General features: G+C 41.7%; 1 protein-coding gene across 7 annotated transcripts in view; it reads left to right on the forward strand.

Annotated features, from left to right (window-relative positions):
• The window catches only part of LOC137429642 (catenin delta-2), a 580,920-nt gene that overhangs the window by 478,543 nt on the left and 77,752 nt on the right, over positions 1–24,625 (forward strand). For all 7 annotated transcript variants that reach the window (XM_068119734.2, XM_068119735.2, XM_068119736.2 and 4 more), the window contains one exon: positions 2,779–2,896. In XM_068119734.2, coding sequence (XP_067975835.2) covers positions 2,779–2,896 — 118 coding nt within the window. The remainder of the gene's footprint in view (positions 1–2,778; positions 2,897–24,625) is intronic.

Consider the following 24,625-nt stretch of genomic DNA (forward strand, 5'->3'; position numbering starts at 1 on the left):
CCGACCCGTAGCTGAACACGCGCTCGACCGAGGCAGAGCTCGGGAGCGGCGTGTTATGCCTGAGAAATAGAGTTACCCAAGCATCACGGAACTCGAGCGGGAAGAGATTGGGCGAGAGCCCCGGGTTCCCCCTCAGCGGCTTCCTCGACCAGTTGTTGACCTCTTCCCTGATCTTCTCCTCGAGGTTCTCCTCCTGCTGCCCCTCCTCCATGACGAACAGGTAGTCCGTACTGCTCGAGCCGGGCTGGACTGCTGGTTTGCGTCGCTCGTGTGCCTGTCCCTGGCACTGCCGCTGGGCTGGAGAGTCAGAAATCTCTCCATCTTGACGTTATTGCCGCTCTAGCGTCCAATAAAATATTCAGTTTTCACTTATTATTCACTTAAATAAATATTCACAATTCTAGAGTAACGGCTCAGGCTAACAGCTGATTTGGCGAATCGCGATGCGCTTTAATTTTTCGGTAGTCCGCTTACGCTTATCCGCTTCGGTTTCCGGGGGTTGTTCCGATTCGCCTATCCGCTTCGAAAACGTTAGTCCGCTGCAGCGGATAAGCGGATAAGCGGACTTTCGAAGCGGACTGCCCACCTTTGGGTATGACAACTGAAGATGAGATGGGATAAATCTGTGCATGAGAGAGAGCAATTTTATTTGGAAGAATTCCCAGGATGAGGTGATGTCAGAGGCAGTCGAGATGGGAGACCAGTCCAGATGTTTGATGGCTGCTTGAAGACCATGCCAGTCGGCTTGAGTGAAATGCCAGACTTGTTGGCACTGATGTGGCTCTTTGAGGACGGCCAGAGAGATGTCCACTTTAACAAGCAAATGATCAGATAAACCTATTCGGGCAGAAGAAGAACAGCAGACATTTGCTGGGAAGTTAGTCATAACCAAGTCTGGAAGAGATGATGTACCATTGACTGAGAACCGAGTTGAGAAATTGTCAGATTATGTCAATCCCAATGAGTCGCAGAAGTCCTTTGCTGAGGTGCCATGGCTGGTGCGAGAGGAACCCACACCCAGCCAGCTGGTATGGTGACAGTTGAAGCCGCCACATATGAGGAAGAGAGAGTTGGGATGAGTGGATAGAAGTTGGTGCATGTTGTCGGACAGCGAGATGTAAATGGAGTCATCACTGTTTGTTGGACGGTACAACACACGTATGAACAAAAGGTGGGAGCAGAGGGGAAGCCATAGCCAGAGGTACTCATGGGGTTTGGGAGGTCTAAGAGCAGTACACAGTGAGTGAGAAATAGAGTTTTTGATGATTGGGATATTCGGATTCCTATGTACAGTGCAACTCCACCACCAGGACGAGGCTCAGGTCTATCATACCGAAGTATGGAGTAACCAGGAAGAGATATTAAGAAATTAGAGACGTCTTGAAGGTGGAAAGTTTCTGTTAAGCAGATTAAGTCTGGTTTGTGAGAAGCAACCTGTATGGAGAGATCAGTCAGGTTTGAGTGAAGGCCTCGGATGTTTGAGGTCCATACCGTTAAGGAAGAAGAAGGGGGAGCATCAGGTACAAGAGAGGGGAGGGTAAGATGAGGGAGAGGAGGAGGTAGGAAGAGCAGTTGACAGTGTGTCAGAGATTGCAGAAGAGCAAGAAGAGAGGGCAGGATGAGGAGGACAAAAGGCCAGGTGGTGATGGGATGTGGCACAGTGAGGAGTAATAGGAAGGGGGCAGAGGGAAGTAGAAGTTTGGAGGAGGTGGAGGAATGATTTGGAAGAGAGAGGAAGGGGGGAAGAGGCAGCTTTGTGGATGGGTAAAGAGGAAACTTTGAGGAGGAGGTGTGAAAGGGTAAATTTGAAGGGAATTCTTTGGTTTGGATGGGAATTTGAAGGGGTATTTGGTAATTTTACGTCTTCAGCCAATCCTTCTGTTGTCATTCTGTGCACTCGGTTGCGCTCGATGAGGCCACTACCTCCTTCTCGTCTCGGCAGGTGCATTCTTGGGATGCATTGATTTTTGCAGAACAATTTGTGGATAGTGAGGAGTTTCTTTGTTTTGAAATCTAGTTTATTGATTCCTGTTTGTGGCCAGTTAATTATTCCACAAATATATTGGAATACTATTACCATGAGTTAGTTTATGGCTTTGATGTTGTTTCTTGGGGTGAGTTGTTTTCAGGGTCAGCCTCGCTCTCTACAGGTATTCTCTGGTAATGGTTTTGCCCATTTGTTTGGGACATTTTGTGGCCCTCTTCGACTCTGAGGTACTGTATTTGTTTGATGCTTCGTTTTCTAGTTCCTGGATTGTTGTATCTGGGTCGATTTTTATTTTTTTATGGAAAGGTAGACATGATGATACAAAGCTAGGACTTGAAATAGTATGGTATTCTTGCGTGGTTATCCTTCAAGCAATCCATAAGCATTAAAATAAGATCCCAAAATTTTTGTGAAGCCAACTCTGATAAAAATGTTACAGTATATGTCTTCATAAGAAATGTTCCACATAGAATATACGAGAACTGACAGATTACATTTGCGTGTGGAAATGGAACATGCATGACAGACATCATTGTTAAAACTCCTTGTTGTTGTTGGTTAAATGATAAAATTAACCTTATTAGGTGAATGGCCATTGGAAGTTTTCATGCATTTTAAATGAGTTGCATCAATACTGTACAATATAATATTTATGTACGAAAAACACCTTTGAGAATATATTATATGGATTATTACAACATGTATAGACACTTCCTGTTTTCCATTTATACACAACATATCAATGGCCCCAAATGGCATCAGGCTGATTCCATGGTTCACACATTTCACAGGAATGTGAGTTCGGCTGGTGAGGAGGCTCGAAAGCGCATGCGTGAGTGTGAAGGTTTGGTCGAAGCACTACTTGGAATCATTAAAGTTACACTCAGCACTCGAGATGTCAATGGAAAGGTAGGAGGTCGCATACGGTATCAGATAGAGATCTATTTTAGAGATAAAGAGATTCCCCAGGTGGCAGAAAGTGTACGTCATGGTTGTGTTCATTTTCTGTGATTGTATATTATCTTGAATCACTTGGCTTTTAATATCATGGATAATTTTATTTTTATATATATATAGACACTGCCCATAGAAAGTCTACACCCCCTTTCAAAATTTTCACCTTTTGTTGCCTGATAGCCAGGAATTAAAATGCATGAAATCATACTTTTCCCACCTTCATTTACACATCGTAACTCACAACTTCCAAGTGGGAAAAAAATTCGACAAATTTCAGAAACTTAATTAAAAATACAAAACTGGATTTTATTGGTTGGATAAGTGTCCACCCCTCTGAATTCATACTTGGTGGAAGTCATGCCACAGATTTTCAATTGTATTTAGGTCACAGTCTGACTGAGCCACTAAAGGACATTTATCTTTTTGTTCCTTAGCGACTACATTGTAGCTTTGGTTGTGTTCTTTGGGTCGTTGTCATGCTGATAGGTGAACTTCCATCTCAATTTCAGCTTTCTTGCAGAGGGCAGCAGGTTTTCCTCTTGGATTTTTCTGTATTTTGCTCCATCAATTTTCCCTTCTATCCTGACAAGTGCCCCAATTTATTAATCAATTGGCTAATAGCATACCGAAACCACGAGTGTTTCATCCAAAGCTGTAATTTTTTGAAAATTCATTAAATAATTAATTAATCGAAAAAATTAAATATTTAATCGATTAATTGATCAATAAATAAAAAATACTCTTTACAGCCAAATCAATTGGTCATTGTCTTGTCCAAATATCAGCTTCCTAGCTCAAAAAGTGCCTGATATATTGCGAGATGAGAAAGAAAATAAATAAGTACGAAATAAATCGATAATAATGAAGTAATTAATTGATTAATAAAAAACCTATTTTTGCCAAAGTACGTGCTCACTATTTTGCCCAAATTTCAGCTTCCCAGCTCAAAGAATGGCTGAGATGTCAACCGGACAAACAAACAAACAAGAAAACAAACAAACAAGAAAACAAGTACAGATACATTCAAAGTAAACCGTCCCCATGCCAAATAAATACATAACATCCTCCAGTGCAGCATTGCCGGGCACCCTCGGCACCCAGTGATACCGCCGTGCAGCACATAGAAACGGTATTGGAAGGGAGTGGCATACAATAATTGATTGATTAATTCCATAATTAAAATGAATAAATAATAATCCGAAAATAATTAATTTCTTTATCAATTGGCTAATAGCATACATATCTCAACCACCAGTGTTACATCCGAAACTGTAATTTTGTCAAAATTAATTAAATAAGTCATTAATCGAAAAAATTTAACAATGAATTGATTAATTGATTAATCTATTAATCAAAAATATCCTTTATAGCCACATCACTTGGTCACTGTCATGTCCAAATATTAGCTTCCTAGCTCAAAAGGTGCCTGAGATATTGCCCAGATGAGAAAGAAAATAAATAAGTGATTAATAATGAAAATAAATAAATAATAATCGTAAAATAATTAAATTATTAATCAATTGGCTTATAGAATACCTAAACCACCACCATTTCATCTGAATCTGTAACTTAAAAAAAAAAAAATCAATTTAGTCATTTATCAAATAATTAAATAATTAATCGATTAATTGATTAATCAATAAATCAAAAATACTCTACATCCAAATCACTTGGTCAATGTCATGTCCAAATATCAGCTTCCTTACTCAAAAGGTGCCTGAGATAATGCCCAGATGTGAAAGGAAATAAACAAGTACTTAATAAATCAATAATAATAAAGTAACTAATCAATTAATTGATGAATGAAAAAACTAAAAATATTATTTTTGCCAAAGCACTTGCTCATTATAGTGCCCAAATTTCAGCTTCCAAGCTCAAAGGATGGCTGAGATATTGACCGGACCAACAAACAAACAAACAAACAAGAAAACAAACAAACAAACAAACAACGAGAGTGAAAACTGAGTACTCCCTTTCAGCGAGCGTCATCGCGGGGCCCCCTTCGGTGCCCGGCAATGACGTCATGCAGCGCCTGGAGATGGAAAAGGAAAAGAGTGGTGTACAATTACATTTCTGAAATAGGATTTTGGTTGTTTGGAAAAGGAAAATCACTAGCTCTGCAATTTCCAGTGGATTAACAGCCAGCTACACGGTATGGTCACTTTACGCTCTGCAGCAGCATTTTGTCAACCCAGTAAGGCATGCCTTCTTTATTACATCATCTATCATCTACTGAAAGCATGAAAGATGACTGTTATACGTTAACCTATTGCATTTATCATTCCGCCAGGAATTGAACCAGGAAAATACATTGTATCGCTATCTCTGAATCAACCTTTTAATACAATTGTTACTAACCTAAATTCAATCAATGCAACATAAAGGAAAGGTGCTAACTTATCATGATGACATTAATTGGCTGTTAACAACATGCCAGGTCAAACAGTTACAACAATATGAAGTCACTGTTTGTTTTCAACTTTGATTTGTAAGTAACTCCTTTTAACGTTTGCCTTCAAGAGAATCATAAACCCCTCCTCTTAGTGTTGCCTTGCAATCCATAATTGTGCAAACCATCGTTTACATTTGTAATGTAAGACGTTTTTTGCATTAAAAATTACGATGCCTGTAAACTGGTAAATATAGAGCTAAATTTGATCAACTATTCTTCTTTGCTTGACTTATTTTTCTGCCTGCAGAATGCAAGCAAAATCCTCTTCTTTAATACATAAATCTCTTCCACGGTTCACTTCCTCAAATCTATAACGCATGTATTCATTATGTCTGCAGAAAGGATGCACCCCAGTATCAGCTTGTAGTTTGCAGGTATGCCCTGTCCCTTTGGTTGTTATCTCCATTTGTGGGTTTCCGAAGGTGGGAGGAAGTTCTCCCAGAACTCAAAATCTCCACCTCCTTTTTTTGTCAAGGTTCATTATCCATTAACCAAATTTTGAAACATCCCTTGGCCTTGGCTGCCAGCTATGTTAGTTTCAACTGGTTCATGAATCTTTCTCCTTTACCATGTTCACCACAATTGTGTGCATTACATGTGTGTATACAGTGTGTGTATATTATATATATATATATATATATATATATATATATATATATATATATATATATATATATATATATATATATATCGGTCATTATGCGACTCCATACTATCAGTGGTGAACCGCCATGAAGGTATCCCATTCAGCTATCTCTGTACCTTAATGGGAGCGATAAGCACCGTCTACCACACGGTACATTATCTCTGGTATCCACTCATTATATAGTGTCGCCGAGATGCGGTTGGGAGTAACCAATCAGAATATAATTCTTTAGTGCTCCAACCTAATAAAAACCTGGTATAAACTAATCTGGTATTAAACCGAATTGGTTTTCAGATTCATGAGTGCATGCAGGACTCGCTGCGTTTCCCTGATGAAGCCCCAAAAGGGCGAAACCAGGTCGGTAACTGTGAGTTTTGCATGCACTCATGATTGTATTTGAAATAAGATCTAAATTTCGTACTGCCAGATGGCTCCTCCGGAGTTTGGCAGGGAAGGCGTACGTACGTGGCGGTGACGTCACTGCGTGTGCTCATTAGGTTGGAGCACTAAAAAATTATATTCTTAGATATATATATATATATATATATATATATATATATATATATATATATATATATATATATATATATATATATATATATATATATATATACAGTATATACAAAAACCCAAAAGAAGAGGAAATCAAAGCAATATACAGAGCAAAAGGACACAGGGCAAGCTTAACTATACAGTCTTACTTACAACCCCGGACAAACAGACAGACTCACACGGGATGGTAGTGATAGGAGGAGAAGGTCAAAGCAGATGGTTCAGGCGTTGAGGTCCGGCTCCAAGTGTTGACTCGTACCATGGCGAAAACCCGGGCAGGCAGCTAGCGCATATCGTTGGCGTGCGACCGGACCTTACATATGGCGGGGAGGGGGGGGGGGGGGGAGTCCTTCGCAAGTCCGTATGCGCAGTTCCTATGAATTCATATGAATTAGGAGTTCCCCAGCGCAGCTCGTTCCAACGCAGGTTTGTCTGTGCCCTCTCTGTTAGCGTGGCTCTCCCACTCACTCTGCTCGTGAACTCCTTACTCAGCTTCTCTCCCTCCTCTCTTCTTGGTGTTCTCTCAACAGCAATGGTCCCCTGCGCAGTCGTTTAACAATGGAGCTCCCTTGCGCAGTTCTTAACAATGGAGCTCCCTCGCACAGTTGTTAAAGCAGTCCTCGTGCTTGCGCTTATATAACGCGCTTAGAAATCAATGCGCGCTTCATCGAGCCACGCCTATCAGTGAGCTCACCTCAGCCCTGATTGGGTAGCGAGGGCTCACCGGCTCCGCCCTTGATGGAACGTTGACAGGGCCACGCCTCGTTCTTGGCGCTCCGACCCCTTCTTCTCCAGCTTAACCGCGTGCGTAATGGCGGCCGGGGCGAGCGCTTAAGGCAGCGATGACGGCTCAATGCAGCGAACGCTGCTGGCAAGCGAAGGCGCGTTATAAAATTGGGAGGGACACGCCCCGACTGTAGGTGGGGCATGATGGGGTAGCTTGGAGAGAGAGAGAGGTTTGAATGTGATGAATGGGGCCTACCTTATTTGATTAATGCAACGCAGGTTCGACTATTGGGAACATGGCCTTATTTAAACACATAATAAGGAGATAACTAAAGTCCTATGGTGACCTACGTGTTGCTTATGGACTAGCTATGGGTGTGACCTTATTAAATGCTGGGATATTTACAAGTTATTATTTACAAGTATTTACAAGTGAGGGGATCTCAAAACCGCAACTATATATATATATATATATATATAAAAATATATATATATATATATATATATATATATATATATATATATATATATATATATATATATATATATATATATATATATATATATATATACATACTGAAACGCAAAAGAAACTTACCACCTTTGAAACCTTTGAATATCAACAATAACACTGCGTGTAGTAAATGTGTGAACTTATTTGTGGACAATAGTGTCCTCACTGTCAGACAAAACGGTCACGGATGGTCACTTGAACCTTCAATGGTCACTTCATAGCACAACTGTTGAACAGCCGTTTTGACTGTCAGTGATTAGCCAAGGGGTACGGGATGATTTTAATGAGCTGCACGTGATGTCTTGATATTGGCTTTAAAAAGGCCAGTGCAAAATGGGCATTTTGACCGAAAAATTTGACCATTTTGACCAACTTCAAAAAGACCGAAAACACAAAAGAAACTTACCACCTTTGAAACCTTTAAATATCAACAATAACACTGCGTATAGTAAATGTGTGAACTTATTTGTGGACAATAGTGTCCTCACTGTCAGACAAAACGGTCACGGATGGTCACTTGAACCTTCAATGATCACTTCATAGCACAGCTGTTGAACAGCCGTTTTAACTGTCAGTGATTAGCCAAGGGGTACGGGATGATTTTAATGAGCTGCACGTGATGTCTTGATATTGGCTTAAAAAGGTCAGTGCAAAATGGGCATTTCAATCAACATGCCACGATTGTCAAGGGATCAACGGCAGCGTGCCCTGGGCATGCTGCAAGGCGGACTGAGCTACCGTGAGGTGGCACGTCGCCTTGGCTGTTCACACCAGACGATATTGGCCCTGGTGGACAGAGACACCCTCCACAACTCTGCAGATGACAGACCTCGATCAGGGAGGCCAAGAGTCACCACTGCAAGGCAGGACAGGCAGATGGTCCGAAGTCACCTGCGGGATCGATTCCGTCCAGCATCCCGCACTGCGGCAGAAACTCCGGGGCGTGCAAACCCACGGATCTCCAATGATACTGCACGAAGACGACTGCATGACTATGGTCTGACTGCCAGAAGACCATGCAGAGGCCCCGTGATGACGGTTGCCCATCGCCGCAACCGTCAGAGATGGTGCCAGCAGCATCAGCGGTGGACCTTGGCGCAGTGGAACGAGGTCGCTTTCAGCGATGAGTCAAGGTTCTGTGTGGACAGTCCTGATGGGCGTGAGCGAGTCTGGAGAAGAACTGGCGAGCGATATGCCGATTGTTGCGTGCGTCAAGCCAACAGGTGGGGTGGCCCAAGTGTGATGGTGTGGGCCGCCATATCAGGCCGGTACAGGACGCCACTGGTGGTTGTGGATGGGAATCTTAACGCCCAGCGGTATGTGGGTAACATCCTGTGACCTCATCTGCTGCCATTCCTGCTAGACCACCCAGAACTGAGAACCTTTCAGCATGACAACACTCGTCCCCATGCTGCTCGCTTTACCACTGCATTTCTCCAAGGCGAGAACATCAACACCATGCAGTGGCCTGCGCTCTCCCCTGACCTGAATGCCATAGAGCACCTGTGGGATGAGCTTGGGAGACGCGTAGTTGGCAGGGCCGGGCAGGACACGGGCAGAGCTGCTTCAGACATTGAGGACTGAGTGGGACAGAATCCAGCAGCAATCCATCCAAAGACTGGTAGGCAGTATACGCCGACGATGCACTGCCTGTATCCAAAACAATGGTGGCCATACACGCTATTGAAAGGGGACTGACATTGCACCCTGTGCTGTTCTGTACTGTAGAACAAACTGATGAGATGGTGTATCTTGGTCAAAAACTTGACATGTCATCAATAAAATGCCAATGTTTCAATTAGCAATAAATTGTTGGTTTGTTTTATTTTGAACTGTTACAATTTTATTACATTTCAAACAAGTGGTAAGTTTCTTTTGCGTTTTCGGTCTTTTTGAAGTTGGTCAAAATGGTCAAATTTTTCGGTCAAAATGTCCATTTTGCACTGGCCTTTTTAAAGCCAATATCAAGACATCACGTGCAGCTCATTAAAATCATCCCATACCCCTTGGCTAATCACTGACAGTCAAAACGGCTGTTCAACAGCTGTGCTATGAAGTGACCATTGAAGGTTCAAGTGACCAGCCGTGAACGTTTTGTCTGACAGTGAGGACACTATTGTCCACAAATAAGTTCACACATTTACTATACGCAGTGTTATTGTTGATATTTAAAGGTTTCAAAGGTGGTAAGTTTCTTTTGTGTTTTCGGTCTTTTTGAAGTTGGTCAAAATGGTCAAATTTTTCGGTCAAAATGCCCATTTTGCACTGGCCTTTTTAAAGCCAATATCAAGACATCACGTGCAGCTCATTAAAATCATCCCGTACCCCTTGGCTAATCACTGACAGTCAAAACGGCTGTTCAACAGCTGTGCTATGAAGTGACCATTGAAGGTTCAAGTGACCATCCGTGACCGTTTTGTCTGACAGCGAGGACACTATTGTCCACAAATAAGTTCACACATTTCCTACACGCAGTGTTATTGTTGATATTTAAAGGTTTCAAAGGTGGTAAGTTTCTTTTGCGTTTCAGTATATATATATATATATATATATATATATATATATATATATATATATATATATATATACACTGTATATATATATATATATATATATATATAATATATATATATATATATATATATATATATATACTGTATATATATATATAATATATATATATATATATATATATGTATGTATGTATGTATGTATGTATGTATGTAATATATATAGTCGTGTCCATAGCTAGTCACCACCACCCTTGGACGGATGAGCCGAACCAGCTTTAACTCCCGAGGTGACCTCCCAATAATGGCGGTTATTGTGCGCACGAGATGGAAGAAACATGAAGCATTTAACTTCACAAAAACACGGGTTTAATCTGAAGCCTAAACTAAGAACGATAATGATTTGGATAAAAATAAGGTGCGGAATGAAAAATAAGGCTGAGGTAAAAATGCTAACGTGAGGATCCACCAGTCAGATACAAATACGAACACCGGGGTAAAGTAATAAAATGAAAGCTCCCAATGCAATTGTAATTAGTCGATTCGGCTGTTTTAGCCACACCCATTGCTGACAGGTATATATAATCAAGCACACAGCCATGCAATCTTCATAGACAAACATTGGCAGTAGAATGGGCCGAACTGAAGAGCTCAGTGACTTTCAACGTGGCACCGTCATGGGATGCCACCTTTCCAAAAAGTCAGTTCATCAAATTTCTGCCATGCTAGAGCTGCCCTGGTCAACTGTAAGTGCTGTTATTGTGAAGTGGAAATGTCTAGGAGCAACAACAGCTCAGCTTTGAAGTGGTAGGCTATACAAGCTCACAGAACGGGATCGCCGAGTGCTGAAGCAAGTAGCCCGTAAAAATCATCTGTCCTCGGTTGCAGCACTCACTACCAAGTTCCAAACTGCCTCTGGAAGCAATGTCAGCACAACAACTGTTGGTCGGGAGCTTTATGAAATGGGTTTCCATGGCCGAGCAGCCGCACACAAGCCTGATATCACCATGCGCAATGCCAGGCGTCGGCTGGAGTGATGTAAAGCTCGCCGCCTTTGGACTCTGGAGCAGTGGACATGTGTTCTCTGGAGTGATGAATCACACTTCACCATCTGGCAGTCCGACGGGCGAATGTGGGTTTGGCAGATGCCAGGAGAACGCTGCCTATCTGAATGCATAGTGCCAACTGTAAAGTTTGTTGGAGGAGGAATAATGGGCTGGGGCTGTTTTTCATGCTTCAGGCTAGGCCCCTTAGTTCCAGTGAAGGGAAATCTTAACGCTACAGCGTACATTGATATTTTAGATGATTGTGTGCTTCCAACTTTGTGGCAACAGTTTGGGGGAAGGCCCTTTCCTGTTTCAGCATGATATTGCCCCGGTGCACAAAGCGAGGTCCATGCAGAAATGGTTTGTCTAGATCGGTGTGGAAGAACTTGACTGGCCTGCACAGGGCCCTGGCCTCAACCCCATCGAACAACTTTGGGATTAATTGGAACGCTGACTGCGAGCGAGACCTAATCGTCCAGAATCAATGCCCGACCTCGCTCATGCTATTGTGGCTGAATGGAAGCAAATCCGCCCCGCAATGTTCCAACATCTAGTGGAAAGCCTTCCCAGAAGAGTGGAGGCTGTTATAGCAGCAAAAGGGGGGACCAACTCCATATTAATGCCCATGATTTTGGAATGACATGTTCGATGTTCGGGTGTCCACATACTTTTGGTCATGTAGTGTATGTACATATATATATATACAGTCACGTGAAAAAGTAAGTACACCCCATGTAAAGTTTTGATTTTTTCAACATATTTCAACATACAGCTATTTGATCTTCATTTCAACAATATTGATAGATAAAGGTGATATAAATATAACAAATATCATGAAACATTTACATTTTGTAGTCCATTGTATAATTTAAATAAACATAAATGCAAATTTTGCATGTGGAAAAAGTAAGTACACCCCGACATTTATCACGACTTCAAATACCTAAAATTAGAATCAGGTGCACCACCTCAGGTTTAAATGATTAGAACATCGTGAGAGAGGATCTTGCAGGAACCTGTCTCATTTAAACCTCAGACATTTAGTTTGGTTTGCTCTTTGTTGTTGAAGTGTGCAGCGTCACCATGCCTAGATCAAAAGAGCTCTCTGAGGCCTTCAGAAAGAAGGTTTTAGATGCCTACGAGTCTGGGAAGGGGTTTAAAAAGATCTCCAAACAATTTGAAATCAATCATTCGACTGTCCGGAAGATCATCTACAAGTGGAGAAGATTCCAAACAACTGCCAACTTGTTCAGGCCAGGCCGCCCCAGCAAGTTCAGCCCGAGAGCAGACCGCAAGATGCTGAAAGAAGTCTCTAAGAACCCCAGAATGTCATCACGGGACCTACAGGTAGCTCTTGCCACTGTTGATGTCAAAGTGCACGAGTCTACCATTAGAAAGAGGCTGCACAAATTTGATCTACATGGGAGGTGTGCCAGGAGGAAACCTTTGCTGTCCAGAAAGAACATCAGGGCAACACTAAAGTTTGCCAATGAACACCTAGGCAAAGACCAGCACTTCTGGAACAATGTGCTCTGGACAGATGAGTCAAAGGTAGAGCTATTTGGCCACAGTACCAGAAGACATGTTTGGCAAAAACCAAAGACAGCATTTGACCACAAGAACCTGATACCAACTGTAAAGCATGGTGGTGGAAATATTATGGTTTGGGGCAGCTTTGCTGCATCAGGGCCTGGGCAGCTCACCATCATATAATCCACTATGAATTCTTCATTGTACCAGAGGGTGCTTGAGGATAATGTGAGGCCATCTGTCGGAAAGTTGAAGCTCAACTGAAGGTGGACCTTGCAACATGACAAGGACCCTAAACATACCAGTAAATCCACCAAGGAATGGCTGAAAAGAAAGAAATGGAGGGTTCTGGAATGGCCAAGTCAAAGCCCGGATCTAAATCCCATTGAGATGTTGTGGGGGGATTTGAAACGAGCTGTGCATGCAAGAAACCCCTCAAACATCGCACATCTGAAAGAATTCTGCATGGAGGAGTGGGCAAAAATTTCTCCTAGTCGATGTCAGAGACTGGTAGACAGTTATAAGAAACGCCTACTTGAGGTTGTTTCTGCCAAAGGGGGCAATACCACCTATTAGAGCCAAGGGTGTACTTACTTTTTCCACATGCGAAATTTGCATTTATGTTTATTTAAATTATACAATGCACTACAAAATGTAAATGTTTCATGATATTTGTTATATTATGTCACCTTTATCTATCAATATTGTTGAAATGAAGATCAAATAGCTGTATGTTAAAATATGTTGAAAAAGTCAAAACTTTACATGGGGTGTACTTACTTTTTCACGTGACTGTATGTATGTATGTATATATATATGGCATTTCCTCAACAATTATGAGTATCTTGTCTCTTAAACTTGTGAACTTTCCTTGTGGAAAGGTGACAGGGCAAGCAATGACAGCCATTTGTCCACGGAATATAACAAGAGTTGACTTTTTGATTTCGTTGGAAGGCAGTCATTTTGACACTGAATTAAAATGCTGGAATGCCTTGACAGCTACTTCCCAACAAGCTGTGTACTTTTAAATCACCCTTAAATGCTGTCCTGCAATTACATTTGTGGCAACGCAAACTCTGGCATTTCAACTGCACCTACGTTTCATAAATAACCTTTAAAAACCAACAGTGAATTGCATAAACGTCCATAAAAAACAGTTCTGTGTCAGCATATAATTGCTTACGATGGACAGCCTCATGTTGGAATGCAGCATTAATTGGCCTGCTTGATGTTCCCATCTTAGCAATTGTTTCATGATGCCATGACCCCATGTTCAAATCCCATATACCATGTTCTTCCGTTCATTTTCTGCTGTGTTTAATTCATCAAATAAACACTAACGTTTCTGAATTGGCTTTTTACCTATTATGAATGAGGGAATTTGTATCGTAAACTATAAAGGTGTTGGGAGGTTAATGAAGAAAAATAATGGTGAGGGTGTTTATGGCAAATGTGGAAAAATGAATAGGGAGCTTGAAGTAGATGAGAGAAAGGTTAGGGAAGGGAAAAGAGATCTATGGGGAATGATTGAAAGGGGGTGGGGAGAGAGTGTCTTGTGAGGGAGTTAAAATTCCACCATTTTGGCATATTACATGGAGATGATACCTAATTTCCTTATCCTAACTTTAATATATGCACAAACTCTTCCACGTTAAAAAAAATTAATATTATAAGTATAAAAGAGAAGACATGGTAGTTCTTGAGTCTTCTCTCAGCAATGATTGGAGGCCCTTAATCTCCAACAAAGAGGCCGGGACCATCTCCCTAGACATAAATCGGGTATTAGACCATCTGCCATCATGAATGCTTGCCAGACTTTCTGCCTGTGACATAAAAAGGCCACCTTTATTCCTGAATTTCTAACTTTCTCCAATCATGCATTCAACATGATGCTGTCAATGAAACTTTCTCCTCTCCTTACCCAGTGAGGGTTGGAGTATTCCATCGCCATGTCATGTTCCTCTACATAAACAACCTCTCCAATGCTCTGTAAAACCCTCTCTTCTCTTTTGCAGATGACTCCACATTGTGCCATAATGTAACCCATCCCTCTGCTGGGCAGCTCCATCTCCCTCTGATATATGAAATGAATGAATGATCGTTTTAAGGCCATTTTCCCCGCAACAGCGGGGGTTAGCCTTGCGGGCCCCATAAAAATCATGGTTCCCTGTTTGAGGCAATGTTTTTACGGCCGGATGCCCTTCCTGGCACCAACCCTGAGTCGCCTCTTACGATGCGCAGGGATACGGTGTACCTATTCTAAACCTGGGTACACACCGGGATCATTCATCCCAGCAAGCTGGTACTCAATTTGCCGACCTCGGAAGGATGATATATCGCCTCTATCGGAAGGATGCCTCTGATGATATAGAAATTATTCACCACTGGTCTGACAAATGGAACATGACCTTAAATCCAGAAAAAATCTCACACTTGCCCTATTGCTCTGGAGGGTTGTCAAATGAACCCACCTATCAATTCCCTTGTTATAGCCTGGTGTTGGATTAGCGGTTAGGGTGCCGGCTTGGGATCCTGGGTTCGAATCCTGGTCGATCGCTGAATTAACACCAGGGGGGTTGACTCAGCCTGTCATCCTTCCGAGGTCGGCAAATTGAGTACCAGTTCACTGGTAATTCTCTGTGTGTCGCAAGAGGTGACTAACAGGGTTGGCGGAAGGAAGGGCATCCGGCCATAAAACATTGCTTCAAAAAAGGTGACTAAGGTGCCCGAAAAACGGCCAACCCCTGCTCTGCAGGGGAAAATGGCCTTTGAAGGTGGCTTATCATTTTCCCTTGTCATTCACTGAAAGAGATTCAATCTTTTGAACATATCGGTCTCTCCATCAGCCATGACCTTTCCTGGGGCAACCACGTTGCAAAACTGGCCTCCAAAGCCAGATGCATTCTGGGCATCCTCCATTGATCAAAATCTTTCATTGGAAAATTAGAGCTACTCAGCCTCCAAGACCTTTGTCTGTAGATCAATGGAGTTCTGCTCTTCGCTTTGGGCTGGCATGACAGCAACACATCTGTCTCTCTTGGATTCTGTAGAAACGAAAGCTCTTAAAATTGTTAGAATCTCTCGTGAAAAGGCTGAGGCACAGGGTCTGTTGCCCACACATTGCAGGCAGGTCGGTGGTCTCCCCTGTTTTCCACTGTCTATTCTCCAACATTGGCTCCCTCTGCTCTTTCAGTCCTCCAAACCTCCCTATCTACTCCAGGAGGTATGTATTCTTCCAGTAAACCCCTCCTGGTTATACTTCCAAAATGATGCAAGCTAACTGTATACCTGAACTACTTTTTTCCTCGCTTCTCCCATCTGTAGAGGTTTCTTCCAGGAGCCGTTCTTTCCCACTCTTCCTTCCAGGAATTCAAGAAAGCACTGCACCACTATTTCTTGTCATTCCTAATTCTGAACCAGTATCTTTATTACCCCCATTTTTACCATAATTGTTTGCCCCACTGTGAGTTCTACCTTGCTTTTCCATGAGCCTAGCTCCTGCAAACAAAAATAAACTGTTTGCAGATAAATATATGTTAGATAATGCTGTTAGATAAATTGTTGGATAAAGGTGTTGTTAATTTATAGATCCAGAGATAAATGAATGTGGTCATGATTATTTCCTATTTTAGAAGTGCATCTTTATGAGATCTAGCTTTTGCGCACAATACGCAATTTTCGAAAGGACGTAGTCCACCCCAGAATGCTTGGTGCAGATGTGCAGAAAACCCTAGCAACAGCGGTCATTGGGGTAGAGAACATATATCGTGCATGCCAGTTAAGAATTGGCACATAAAATGGCTCATAAAGCTTCAAAAAGAAGCCAAAACACTTGGAAAAGTACCTTAGTGGAAAGGGTGTGCCTCTGCACAACAATATATTTTGAGAACTTTCTGAACAACTTGCCCATAAAGTTAATATCTTGCAGCCCGTGCCGCAAAAAACCCCCGACGATGTGAGCCCATGCAAGGACTGTGAATGGGTGCATTCTACCCGACCTCCCCGATCATCCCTGTTGGTGAGTGCACTTTTAACCTCGTGGGATTAGCTCATGTGAACATGGCAGGATTAATGGACATCTGCAGTCGGAAAGATGATGCCGTCATCTGAAACATCCAGGTAGACTTCCCAGATGGAGACACAGTATCTGATTTGGTTGCTGCTTAACACTGATGGTGAGGTCATATCTGGGGCTTGTGAATGTCCAGAGTAAGTTTTAAATGATTATGTTTGCTATTATTCATGTTTCGAAGGGAGGGGTGAGAGTGGGAGTTGTATGGGCTGTGAGGGCCATTATAAATGTATTTTTTTTGTTTGTTTCTGGGGTCACAAGAGAAATTATACTTGATTTTTGCATCTATTGGTGAAAGAAGTGTCCTTCCGTTTATGTGTGTCCATGTGTGATATGACAATGGGCACCATTAGCTCAATTGTATTAATAGGAAATGGTACGAACCAAACTTTTCTCTTCCAATAATATTAATCATGTTTCTATAGATACATGAGTCCGATTTTCATTCAAGAACACAAAAATGAATTATGGTGAACTATCTTGAAACTGCAAGCCCACCCGAGGGAGGGGAGTGGACCCGGCCCACTGACATTGACCAGGTGATACCTTCACAGATGAGATGAGAAAGAAGCGGAGGAAAAATGGTAGAAGGGAGATGAGAAGGAAGACGAGGATGAAGAAGAGCAGTGTCGACTGGAAGAAGGGCTTGCTAACTGACACTACTACAGAGATACCCTTCCTCTTTGAAGAGATAAGGCTGACAGCACTCAGAGAAAGACCACAAATCTATTTAGTAGAAACCAATGGACTAAAATACTCGTCAGGAGAACTAACTGATCAATTGTTAAAATTATACTAAAATTATCCCCTTTGAAGGAAATCCATACTGTGTGCTTTATAGTGGTACTGATCATTCAAGACAAAAAGTAAAAGAAAACAATGCTGCAAGAAGAATAGACCAGCCCCACGAACAGAAACCAAACACCACCATGGAAATGGAGACCCGAGACACAGAAAGACAACTGAGAAAGAAAGACAAAGGAAACAGACCAAATACAACAATTCATGAGGAAACCGAAGGCCAAAACTAAAGAAGAGAATCCAATAAATAAAAAAAACAAATATTACATTGAAGATAAAAATAGGGAGTTAATAGGTGCTGAAAAGAAGCTCGATAAACAATCCTTTGTTTTCACTGACGTCACAGTTACCCATCTCGCATTGCGCGGCGGCCATTTTGATACCCAAGCTAATCTGTCCGTGTGCGCCGATATTGATTTGTTGCGTTGGTTTATGGTGAATGCGGATCGCAAAAAGTCTGTTTTATAAAGTAATTTTGTTTGTTTTGTCACGTTCATGTGGAGTGTGGTGCCATCTAGTTTATATTACGTATTGTTGCCCAACAAACACAGAACATTCGGTTTAAGTTTGCCGTGGACCAGTGAACTGGTGAACACCTGGGCAGTGGGTCAACCTGCAACCAACTACCTGTAGAACAGACTTGGAGTGTACGTAAGGATATGGTAGATCCAGGCTTGAGTATGGCTAGCAGTGCGAGTGCCAACCTTGGCTACCAAGAGACGCTCCCCCCGGACGTTCTTGTTCGTTACAAAGAGAAGATTTCTGTCATTGGGTGTGACCCTTATGGTCTATCAAATGATCAATTTGAGAAGAATGTGAGCAAGTGGCCTCAGGTGACCCACATCGACGTGATCAACTACCTGTTGTTCAGCAAATCGGCCTATACCAAAGATGAGTTGAAGAAGTATAAATCCCTCGAGGCATACAGGTTGTACCAAGATGGATGGGTGCGACAAATCCTACACAAAGAACTGAATGACGTCCACTTGATTTGATCCAAGGTATTAATATATTAAACAAACATGTATTTTTTAAAGCTGCTTGTGTTAATGTTATGGACCTGATTGATTAAGTGCCCTCCATTTGTTCAAAAACCACTGCAGTTTTAAGCTGTGCATGCATGTGTGCATACTTTGTAGACATGTGACGCACAGTGCGAAGTGAGTGCCGCCATGTGTGCTTTGTGCGTATGGCCATAAGTCATCACCTATATTTATCATGTAAGCAACGAATACATAGCACGTTCCTCACATGATAAAATCGAGATTCATTTTGACCGAGTTGATAAGAGTACATAACTTTAGAAAGTTTATTGGACAGTTTAAAATTCAATACTTTTATGTTCCAGGTTTCGCATTCCATGAAACATGTTCTTACTTACTGTTAACAAAATGCTCGGAGCAGACAGGTGTGCGATCCCACTGTGATTCTGTTTGGATGTCACTGCGATTGATGGCAGCCTTCCACAAACGCCGCCTCTCTTCACTTAAATTTCTTGTTTCCTCACCCTGATTCAGTAGAAGTTTGGGCGTTTTGTAAAACTTAACTCCTGGCCTAACGCCTGGCCTGTTTGAACAACGAAATACGCCGCAAATTGGCATGACTGGTCGTGAACAAAAACTATTTAATGTGAATCCGCTGACGACGTTGTTCGAGAGGGTATCAAAATGGCCGAGGTGTCCCAGGGTGCCCTGCGCGCGTGCTCCGATGACGTCACAAGAAAACAAGCAATTGACAGTAAGGGATATTTTAAAAAGGATGACGAAGTCAACTGCGGGAGAAAACAAAAATATGTTTGAAAATAACCATAAAAGATTATACCACGATCTCAGGAAACAAAAGCAAAATGTATCAAATCTCCCTGAAAAAATACAAGCTAGAAGATTTCTAGAAAGGGGTTTATAAAGACCCAAAATAACACGACAATGAGGTAGATTGGATCTAAAACTTGGAAAAGGAAAAGCAACACAAAAGCAACAAAAAAAAACAAACAAAAAAAAAACACCAAAGGGAAATGCCCCCATTGATGATTGATGAAGAATTCGTTTTTTTAACACAACTTGCAAAAATGTCTAATTATAAAAGCTCTGGCTAAGAAGGAATTCCAAACTTCTATGGAAAGCATGCGGATGCTCTCCACAATTACTATTCTCGAGATTTCAACAAACCTATCTAAGAGGAAAAGGTAATGGATGAGTGGCTCACAGAGGGTAACACCTTCAACATCCCAAAATCTGAAGAAACCCAACTACCTCACAATTATCGACCAATAACTTGTCTACCAACAACATACAAACTTTCAAGAGGAGTCATCAAAGATTCATTCATCAAATATTCAAACTTTCAAGGGGAATCGTCTAAAGACTCGGCCTAGTGTCAGGTGTGCTTACATCTTTATTTATTAGACATCTTACGGACGTAAATTAATATTTGTTTCACTCTGCACGCATTGCACATCATGTGCAGCAAATTTCACCTCCCTGCACATTGTATTTATTGTTTAATTTTTTTTTGACGCTTCTGTACACCGCCCTTGAGGCTCGGCTTGCAAGCCGCCATCTCCAATTCCAATAGAAGAGACGTAATTACTCTTTTATGGAAAATGTTTTTCGAGTTTGTTTTATCCTAAAAAATAGACCGTAGTGAACACATATTTGTGTTGATTGATTGGCCTTTAAAACCTACCCTTATGAAGGGGACAGACATCTGTACAAACACACAAACTGACATTGTGTTTTATATGGTAGATGTACACTTTACTATCTGATCACTGCTTCCCACCTACCACATGGAAGTATTTATATATTTATATGCACTTTACCATCACCTCTGCCTGCATACCACTTTCAATTAATTATTTATTACTTGCAAAATCGAATATTCACAAGTATTTTGATTGGTCTGATCTGTGGTTCTGTTTGTCTGTATCTCAATTGCCTACAGGTCACAATTTATACCGATCTTCAGGAAACTTTACCAAATGGTGGAGTTGGTCATAAACAAGAAGCGTATTAATTTTGAGGTAAAAAGATCAAAAGGTCAACATGGGGTAAAGACCAACAACTTTGTCAAATTTCTAAAATCATGAATTTAAATCCAATTGACTTGAAATTTAAGCAGGATTTACATATCAGGTCCTGGAATTCAACCACCAATTATTTTTGAGGTATAAAGGTCAAAAGGTCAACATAGGCCTAATTTCTAAAATCATCCATTTCCATCCAATTGCCTTGAAATTTGAAGATAATTTTCATGTCAGGTCACTGAATTCAAGCATCCAATTATTTTTGAAGTCAACATAAGCTAAAGGTCAACACTGCATACTAACAACACAAAACTTTTAATTATTTATTTATTTACATACACTTGACCATCTCCACTCACTGCAGAGTTATTTATTTCATTATTTAAATGTGAAATTTACACGTCCAATTTTGAAGGTGCAGCTGAGGGCTGTGTCCTCGATGAGGACTTGCATCCTCGTTTTTCTGATTCTTCAATCATGTATAAGGAGAGAATAATATCAACGGACATGGAACTTTGTGAGTTTTCCAATGAACCAGAAACTGAAATTTGCCTGGTATCCTTCGACCACCAACGTGTTTCGCCAATGGGTTTTCGGTGTTGACTGCTTTTTTTCACTGCTCTGATCCCATACATCTGTTATTTTATACAATTGCCTAAAACGTACAGCAGGCTCATTTAACAGAGAAGTAAATGAGATCACAGAAATGTTTGATCGAGTTGCCTCACTAATCACAACATTTAATATATGGCTGTAACACAAGACATGAATTTGGCCTGGTGATTCGTTTTTCAGCAAAGTTGAAAATCTGCTGTATATTCCTTGCATATTTGCTACTCTTCCTGTTTCATTAGTGAATCATTGAGTTATGTCTGAGCCATTTTCCCCCAGTACGTTATCCAAAAGTTTGAGGAACCCTTTTCCTGCGGAAGCTTTTCAGTTGACAACGGCTGTAACTTTCCCTGGACATCGGCAATGCTAATTGGGGGGTAATTACAAGACATCTAATCCTGAACATGCACATTGGGATACAAATGGCTGTCCTAATTAAGTGTCCATTTCCCCCTCCGGTCATTTTCATAACAATACATCTATCTATAATTCCAGTAATCTCTGTGTGTGTGTGTGTATGCGACCGCTGTTTCTCGACAACTACCGGTCCGATATACTTGAAACTTGCCAGGTATATTGCTGGGGACCCGAGGATGTGCCTTTTCAAGGTTTCATATTAATCGGACAAGTAGTTACCGAGCTATGTCCAAAAAACGATTCAACCAATCAGAGAGCAGCGAGTTATCACGTGTGCCGAACGTGGCGAACAGACTCTGCCTCGGACGGCACATTTGAGAGCGTATTCATTTATTTCACGTTGGCAAACTATGTTGCCGCTATGTTGGCGTTAAACTATGTTTTAAAACTAATTAAAACTAATTTGCGATTCTTTCGCTTTCCTGCGCGTTTGTGCACGCTATGGCGATTTCTTTACCAAACTCCGCAAGCCGTTCGCTTTGGACCAAACCATTTCATGTAAATAGAGGGGGGGGATTGTCACCGTACTCGCAAGCCGTTCGCTTTGGACCAAACCATTTCATGTAAATAGAGGGGGGGGGGATATAATTTTAGATATAGATATAGTACGGGCATGCCCTAGTTATTACAATAAACACAAAAGAAAATGTTCAGGTTCAATAAAGTAAGTCAAACTTATTTGAATAGTTTTCAACTGTCTGCCACTGATAGGCAGACTGCAGCTGCATCACTGGTCTGTAAATTATTAAATGCTGGTCTGATAAAATGAAAATCTTAGTGTCACCCTGTCACTCCAAGAGGATGTCAAACAAAGCAACCTATCGATTTACCTGATAAGTTTCAGGAAAAGATTCAGTCTCTTGAACCTCTAAGCCTCACCATCAGCCATGATCTCTCCTCAACTAAACAAATAACAAAGCTGGCCTCCAAATCCAACCAGAGACTAGCTATCTTCAGTGGTTCAAACATTTTCCTTGAAATATCAGAGCAACTCACAGTGTACGATGCCTTTGTCCATAGCAGGTGCCCCAGAATGATGTCTTTCCTGGATTCGGTGGAATCTAAAGCTCTCAACTTTATTAGAATCTCCCACGATGAGGCCGAAGCACAAGGTTTGTTTTTCTCAAATAACAGGCAGGTCAGTGGCCTCTCCCTGTTTTACTGCCTCTCCTCCAGTCTAGTTCTCTCTCTTCTCACTCAGTATTCCAACCCTCCTTAGGATGTATGCCTTCTTCCAGCAACTCCCTTCTGGTTACAACAACAACAACATGCATTTTAAAGGCCATTTTCCCTGCTAGAGCGGGGGTTAGCCTTGCGGTCCCCATGACAATCTTCTCCATTTTGCCCTATTTTCTGCATCTCTCCTTGTTAACCCCCTTGCCCGCATTTCTTCTTCCACCATCTTTAGCCAAGTCTTTCTCGGTCTTCCCCGTCCTCTACTTCCTTCTACATTCATTTCCATCACTCTTCTCAACCAGTCACTTTCATCCTTCCTCAACACATGACCAAACCATCTCAACCTGTTCCTCTTCACAGCATCAATCACAGGCTCTATTCCCATCATCTTTCGCAATTCATCATTTGTCTTCCTCTCTCTCAACAATACTCCGCACATCCATCGAACCATTCGCATTTCCACCCTTTCCAACCTTCGTTGCTGCTCTACGTTCATTACCCATGTCTCGCTCCCATAAATCATAACACTTCTCACACATGCAGCATACACCTTCTGGTTAAACTTCCAAAATCGAGGCTGACTCCATACCTCATCCATTTTGTTATCTGCATCACATATTTATTGAGCAGCCTGGTGTTGGTTTAGCGGTTAGGGTGCCGGCTTGGGATCCTGTGTTCGAATCCCAGTCGATCGCTGAATTAACACCAGGGGGGTTGACTCAGCCTGTCATCCTTCCGAGGTTGGAAAATTGAGCACCAGTTCACTGGTAATTCCCTGTGTGACTAACAGGATTGGCAGCAGGATAGGCATCCGGCCATAAAACATTGCTTCAAAAAGGGGGCCAAGGTGCCCGAAAAAGGCCAACCCCTGCTCTGCGGGGGGAAATGGCCTCTAAAGGTGGTTCTTCTTCATCATCACGTATTTGTTGAGTTGCCTCACTGAAGTTCTTTGATCCCATTCTTCCCTCAAAGTCTTCAAAAGCAGGTGATGTGTTCCATCATCTCATGTCGCACATACACACCCCAAATCCTTAACCACAATGTTTCTTTTTCTTCTTTTTTTTTACCCCTATTGACCCTACCTATCCCAACCTTCCAAATTGGAGGTTGCTGTGATTCTTTCCTTATTCTGTCCTCTGTTCCTGTTCATTTATTTCCTTTCATCTTGGGTCTAACATGCTCTCTGTAACCATGCTTTCCCATGATGCTCAATCTCACCAAGAGAATATGGAATCCAGGAAAGCTACTCGATAGTGATAAGGTTCACTTTTTTTAGCAATCCTGCACGGGTGCAATGTACGTCTTTATGTACCTGCAAAATAATAAATGAAATGAAAATCAACAGGAAAAAATACCTTCAAAATCCCTTGGCATTGAGCTTGCCATTGTGAAGAGTGCATTGGTTGTGATATCTAGTACCCTCACCAAAATCGATGATTTCCAACTGTCATGTAATGAATTGGTGATATTGGTAATGAAAAGGTCTGAAAGTGAATATCGGAAAGACGAAGGTGATGGCAAGTGGTAAAGCATGTGGTGAGGTGGAAAGAACAGGGAAGTGGCCGTGTGCTGTGTGCAGGGAGGGTGTCGGAGTGAACTCCA

The sequence above is a fragment of the Myxine glutinosa genome, chromosome 6, assembly GCF_964187855.1.
Source record: "Myxine glutinosa chromosome 6, kmMyxGlut1.1, whole genome shotgun sequence".
NCBI classification, from domain to species: domain Eukaryota; kingdom Metazoa; phylum Chordata; class Myxini; order Myxiniformes; family Myxinidae; genus Myxine; species Myxine glutinosa.